Source organism: Triticum dicoccoides, chromosome 2A (genome assembly GCF_002162155.2).
Source record: "Triticum dicoccoides isolate Atlit2015 ecotype Zavitan chromosome 2A, WEW_v2.0, whole genome shotgun sequence".
Classification (NCBI taxonomy): Eukaryota; Viridiplantae; Streptophyta; class Magnoliopsida; order Poales; family Poaceae; genus Triticum; species Triticum dicoccoides.
Genome location: NC_041382.1, coordinates 718,863,166 through 718,869,812, shown reverse-complemented (window position 1 = coordinate 718,869,812; position 6,647 = coordinate 718,863,166). Strand labels below are relative to the sequence as shown.

Sequence of the window (6,647 nt, the reverse complement as noted above, 5' to 3'; positions counted from 1 at the left end):
ATCCCACAAGTACATGCTTCCTAGGCACTTTTAACTGCGGGACTAAAACTATTAGATCATGATAAGTGACATACGTGTGGCACGGACACATGATAATTTCGAACATTTTTTATGCTAAGTTTAGTAATGCGAGGATGGCAACTTTAGTTGTGAAGCATGCCAATTTCCTTTTCGGATTCAGTCTTTTTTTGTTGTTTTCCTTTTCAAATTGCAACTTTAACTGTAAAAATGTTAGGTCCAGATTATTTCATACCATACGTGTGGAACTTATCATTTGGGAAACTATTTTCACGCTTTCCAAGATTCAAGTTTGACCGTAAATTTAACCAACGAGACGGACTGCGGCGGGAACAAGAATTATACCACGGAATTATAGTATATTTTTTGTTCCCGACGCAGTCGGTCTCGTTGGTTAAATTTACGGTCAAACTTGGATCTCGAAAAACACGGGCGCACTACATTGTGAAATGGAGGGAGTAGCATCATGACAAATCCTTTCAGTCCATCTCATCCCTGTCGCAACACTCACAAACCCTGACTAAATACGTCCTAGTAGCTTCTTAATGACAAAATGCAAACACTACCAAAGCTCGAAAAGGACGGGCGGTGACGGGTCAGGAATCGCCGGTACACTCCAGACCATCTTTCAGTAGGAGCTACGGCTAAGGAGGAGCATCAACATCGGCGACCAACCACCCAATCTCCTCTCTGAGGTGGTACGCACATCAGCCTTTCAGACACATTTCACCAATCGGTCATTATTTACACGCCCGACGTCTCATTCCGCACGAGACCATCACGGCATCCGGTTGATAGTACATCTCTGTCACCCATTTCTCGTCCCGATGTTTGCTTCTAAGCTCATCCTTGACGTACTGTGTGTGTTCTCGTCCTAGGAAGGGCGTCCGTGGGCGGCAGCAAGCAGCCAGCAGGGTGCGATCGATATGGCGTCCAACTACAAGATGAAAGGGTTCTTCAAGGGCTTCAAGATCATCTCCCAGATCTTCGGTGAGCGCGTGTAACTAACTAGGACTAGCTAGTGTGGGGGTTTCTGAATTTGATCGTGCAGAACAGGGACAGACAGGCGTGATCTGAATTTGTTCTTGCAGCGGCCAAGGAGCAGGAGATGGTGATCGGCCGGCCGACGGACGTGAAGCACGTCGCGCACATCGGCTGGAGCAGCTCCACGCCGGGGATGCTCACGGGGAATGCTTCTCCAAGCTGGGTAACCATTTCAGTGCGACCGTACACGCAAATTCTGGTTCCATCTGCCTGCCTGATCACCTTTACTTCCCAGATGAATGTCATCGAGGGGTCGTCTGACTTCTCGTCCTTGGGCTACTTCGCGCCCTCCGCAGGGACGTCCTGGACTTCTCAAGGTATGTTCAAACGTGCAATGCCGCTGTTTTCGTATGGAGTGAGAGCAGTTTTGTGTCTCTTGTCTCGGCATAATTCTCTATTTGGTCTGGCGGCTTCTTGTGATTGTGCCTTGTTTTGGGAAGATTATGATTCATCGTCTGAGACTTTGAGTGTACATGTGCAAACATGGCAACCTGCACTATTTTTATGCTGGGCACGAGGCCACGTTCAACAAATTTTATTGGCTTGATCTTGATCTGGTATCCCGAAGCTGCGCCCGGAACACATGTTAGTAAACAATTCGCATGCTAGTGAGCTCTCAACCACCACCCAGTCCACAAGCGTGTTTTGCAGACATTTTGATAAAACTAGCATTTTATTGAAAATTATTAGTACCGATAAAACCAAAGTTACCTTTATCCCTTTTTAAAACTTGAAGGCAAGAGTTTCCCGGTTAATGTGGAAAACCAGGCTAAAACTATAACAACAACCATCCACACCGACCGTCATAGAACATGGCAACCCATGGGGAACCACCAGCTTGGCTTACAACAGAAACCTCACTCACACCTTCTAGGTGCATGCAAGTGTCACCTTCATCGCTCCTCCACAAACTAGTGGTTCCAACTTCGTTTCAAATGGCCATCGACCATATGTGTGATAGTCCACTTAAGCACTACCTTTGTCTTCACATTCCAGAATTAAGGGATCACACAAATCATGTTCAAACTATAAAATTGTAGAATTGTTTGGTCAATCTACCGATAAGTTACGTATTTGACAACAACATGCTAGGATACATGTACAACTGCCTACAAATGGCAAACATTGTCTGCATTACACGGTTTTCGCATTTTTAGGACATGAGCTTCTTCAGTGATCAGACGTATACATTAGGAAAGGGTGTATTTTTGGTCTCTCAACTACTAGCGAAATCAAATTTTGACCCCTAACTCTATTACTAGAAATCCTTGGTCACAAAAGTGTCAAACACATCTAGGTTCGGTCCTTTGCCCAATCAAAAGGGTTTCAACAATGCCTAGCAGTGGCACATGATAGCTCAGTCAATACAATTTTTTTAACAAAAATAAGAAAAGTAGGAACGACGGATGGAGGGCATTAAATTAAAGATTTTACTTTTTAGTTCAAAACTCGACAAATTTAGATAAAAACAAGAATACATATTTTTTAATAGAAATTTAGAAGAAAAATATGGATTTTCTTCAGGAAAGTAGATTTTGTTAAGATTTACAAAAATAATAAATACTTTTTTATAGGAAAACTAGTTTCAACTTTAGAAGCAAAAATCAGGAATATTATCAAAAAAGGCCTTAAAATATGTGGAGCCTAAAACACAAAGAAGCAAATTTTATTAAAAAAACTTTTGAATCTTATTTATCCATGGGTTTCCAAAATCTTTTCCATTGTAATAGACTTTATAAACCCTTACAATCTTTAGTTACTTAATCGAAATGCTTTCGTTTTTCCTTACTTTTGCTATATTTTATTTTCCTATTATTTATGATTGATTTTCCAACCCTCGATGCTAACTAGGTCGCCACTAGTGGAGATTCTACTAGGGGGGCTTCGATAGGCTTAAGCCCGCCCTCCAAAAATCCTATTTTAACTAAATATACCACTTGAAAATTATATTGAGGTGTTTTACATGCACCAATTGCAATGCACTTGTTAATTAGATTAAAAACTTATGTTTTGAGCCTGCCCTCCATTGTCATGCTAGATTTGCCACTGGTTAGCACATGTATGAAACCACTGCATCATCAAAGACGCTTTTGGTGAAGTAAGGGACTAGATCTAGACGTTTTGACACTTGAGGGGCCAAAAATTCATGCTTTTAAAATGGAACTAAAATTATTATTATGTAGAAATTGGAAAAAATGGATTTTTCAGTTGTTTTCTTGTCACCGATGAGCGTATAAAACAACTATATGTGACTCTTGGGCAGACTTCGAGCAGCAGCACCAACTCCCACGGGACATGTTGCCTCTCGGGATAGCTTCAGAGATCACCGGGGAAGACGTAGCGGCAGCTCCACGCCCTGATGTTCCACGCCCGCCACTGAGAAAGACAAGGCGAAAGAAGAAAACAACGGTTGGCTCTCTAGTAGATTCGTCAATGCCAAATGATTCATCTACATCAGTCTCGAAGGCAGCAACAGCCGTTACCGATACCATTGACACCAGTGGCGTGATGCAGTGACAGGCAAGGCTGCAAAGTGTGTTTGTAAGTGTGGGTGTGCGGTTCTAAAAAACTGAGAATTGTAAATGTATTGATTTCATAGGTAGCTGAATACAATGGATTGTTCTAAAAGCGTGCATTTCTTTTTTTCTCTTACTAAATGATGAAGTACAATCAAACAAGTTGGGATAGCAATGAATATCAAAATATCCTAATAAGATCTAAAGTTTCAACAGGGTCTTTTGATGTCTCCATTTCTAGTTGGATCTGCTTGCATCTCAATATTTCTCGAACCTTCTGATGAAACCCCATAATGAACCAACAAAAATAGGACAGAAGTTAAAACACGATGACCTAGGACACAATTTTTACAAGGATATGTAATTTTATATCTTTCACCGAAAACTATACAAGAAAAGAGAGAACCAATGATCAAAGCAAACTCGGCATCATAGTTGTCGCTACCGTCACCATGAAGCTTAGGCCTCAAACTGCGTTGTCGGAAAGCCGTTAACCCACCTGGCCGAAATACAATAGTCTCCTCTCCACGGCAGCCATAACATGACGAGATAGAGTTGTGAGACTCTAATTTCTTATTATGTATCTCTACCGCCAAGGCATAGCCGCTAGCCCACACAAGACATATAAACCTCATAGAGATCCACACTTACCCGTGTTCTCCTAGTGTTGATAAATAGATCACCAAGGACTAGTATGGCAAAAATCGCGTCCTTTGCCCTGCTCCAACCAGGTTTGTTGTTTGCCTCACTTTCTCTCTATGGAAGCTTTAAAAAAACACAACAGACGCATTGTAGGCAATCAACATCTGAAATCCTGGCAATCATCAAGAACAAAGCTACTCTTGGGGTGACAATGGTTAATGTTGGTCTCGGAGGAGGAGATGATGTTGTACCTTATTTTCTCTCCTAGTAGTGTGGCTTTTCTAAACATCCTTGTATAGCTACATTTATAACTATGTTCCTTTCCTGTGTTTTGTGTAATTTGTGGATTGATTTCTTCTCAATTTTTCTTTGGCAAAATGAATGGCTCGATGAAGTTATTTCGTTTTTTTAAATGGTGAAGTTATTTTGTAACCTTTCTTTGCACTGCGAGGAAATAAAGATCCAGTCTAGCCCGGCTCGTTTGAGTGACCCTCATATTAGGGTTTTTTTTTTGAGAGGCCCCTAGAGGGAACGACTATGTCTCGCTGTAAGCGAGACATAATCAGCTCAAGCAGAAGGTGGCAGCCTAAATGAGCCAGCCCAGCTCGCGTGAGGCCACTGCCTCTTTTTTGTTTGTTTGACCTTTTGTTTCTTTTTTTGATTTTTTACTTTTGTTTAGTGTTCCAAAAATTCTAAACATATATATTACAAAATGTACTTTTCGTAATGTTTTGAAAAATGTTAATCATGCACTGAAAAATGTTAAATGTGTATAGAAAAAAATTATAGCGTACATACAAAAAGTGTATACAAAAAATATACAATGTGTGTTAAAAAAGTTGATCATGTATTTAAAATATGTTAATCAAGCATTTAAAAAAAATGCTAAACAAGTATTTGGAAAAATGTTGACTATATATAAAAACTGTTGACCATGTATTAAAAAAATATGATTTTTTTATCATGTATGTGAAAAATTAATCAAGTTTTTTAAATAATGTTGAACAAGTATTTAAAAAATTTAATCAAGCATTTGGAAAATGTGTAGAAAAAAGGTTGATTATGCATTCAAAAAATGTTAATCTTGCAATTTAATAATGTTAAAATGTGCATAGCAAAATATTGACCATGTATTAGAAAATTGTTAATCTTGTATTGAAAACATGTCAATCAAGCATTTGAAATTTGCTAACTGTGTATGGAGAAAACGATGACCATGTATTAAAGAATGTTGAGCGTGTATTCGAAAAAGTGTTCAAAAACATGCATTTAAGAAAAATGTAGATCATGTATTTGAAAAAATTCAATGTGTATCGAAAAATGTTTCATGTGTATACTAAAAATGTATATTGTATACTGAGAAAAGCACGAAACAAAAGAAAAATGAAGAAAACCAAAAAAATAAAGAAAGTAATCAAAACAAAGAAACAAAACTAGAAGGAAAAAACAAAGAAACCGTTCAAAAAAGCAAAACCAAAGTATAATGAAGAAAACCGATGAAAAAACAACGAAATCATAGAATATCAAAGAAAAAAGAAAAAATAAATAAAACAGATGAAGAAATAAAGAAAATCAAAGAAAAAAAGGAAAAATGAAGCAAATAACCACCAAAGGAAACCAAAGTAAAAACCAAAAACAACCAGCAAAGAAAACCATCAGAAGAACCAAAAAACATGAAGAAACAAAGGAAAAATAAAAATAAAATGAGAAAAAAATACAAGCGAGACGAGCGAACGAGCGAACTCACTCGATCAAACAAACTCAATGAAGGAAAAAAAAGACAAAACAGGCCGGCCCGGTAGCTACACTATGGGGTAAAAAGCTTCAACGGGAGTATCTTCTATCTCGCATAACGCGAGATGTGATTCTTGCAAAATCACTAATTAAAGAGCACTCTTTAAAAAGTCACTCCCACCTCTCATGTTGCAACAAGTGACGCACTGCATGTGTGACACTTGTCGCAACTTGGGAGTTTTCATTTTCTTATAAGTGCGTTTATTCAAAATGTTTTATCTCTTAAATTATGCGTTCAAATCTCGAACTATTTTCACCATTGAATTCCTCACGTCGAGATCTACGAGACTAGATCCCATGTTGATAGGGGAGAAGGCCAATTTGGCTCCCAGGCTCAGCTGCACCTGCTTCGATGAAAAAAATCAAAACAAATACTAGAAAAATTCAAAAAAATTCAAAAAAAAAATTGTGTGGTAGATAATTTGATGCGTGGGGTTCGCTGCAAATTTCAACCCGTTTGGATATTTGAGCAGCTCTCCACAAAAAAGAAAAAATCAGGGTCTGTAAAAAAGTTTATTGTTCACGAACTGTTTTGACCCAATTTGTCTTTTTTGCCGAGAGCTGCTCAGATATTCAAATGAGTTGAAATTTGGAGCGGACCTCATGCGTCAAATTATCTGCCACACAAAAAAT

At 38.6% G+C, this 6,647-nt stretch overlaps 1 protein-coding gene across 1 annotated transcript; it reads left to right on the top strand.

Annotated features, from left to right (window-relative positions):
• The first annotated feature begins 796 nt into the window (after window positions 1-796).
• LOC119356562 (CRIB domain-containing protein RIC10-like) lies at window positions 797-3,776 on the top strand. Its single transcript, XM_037623532.1, has 5 exons — window positions 797-815; window positions 897-1,008; window positions 1,110-1,225; window positions 1,298-1,379; window positions 3,326-3,776. The coding sequence occupies exons 2-5, from the start codon at window positions 945-947 to the stop codon at window positions 3,577-3,579; spliced, it is 516 nt and encodes a 171-aa protein (XP_037479429.1). The 5' UTR covers window positions 797-815; window positions 897-944; the 3' UTR covers window positions 3,580-3,776.
• The last annotated feature ends 2,871 nt before the right edge of the window (window positions 3,777-6,647 follow it).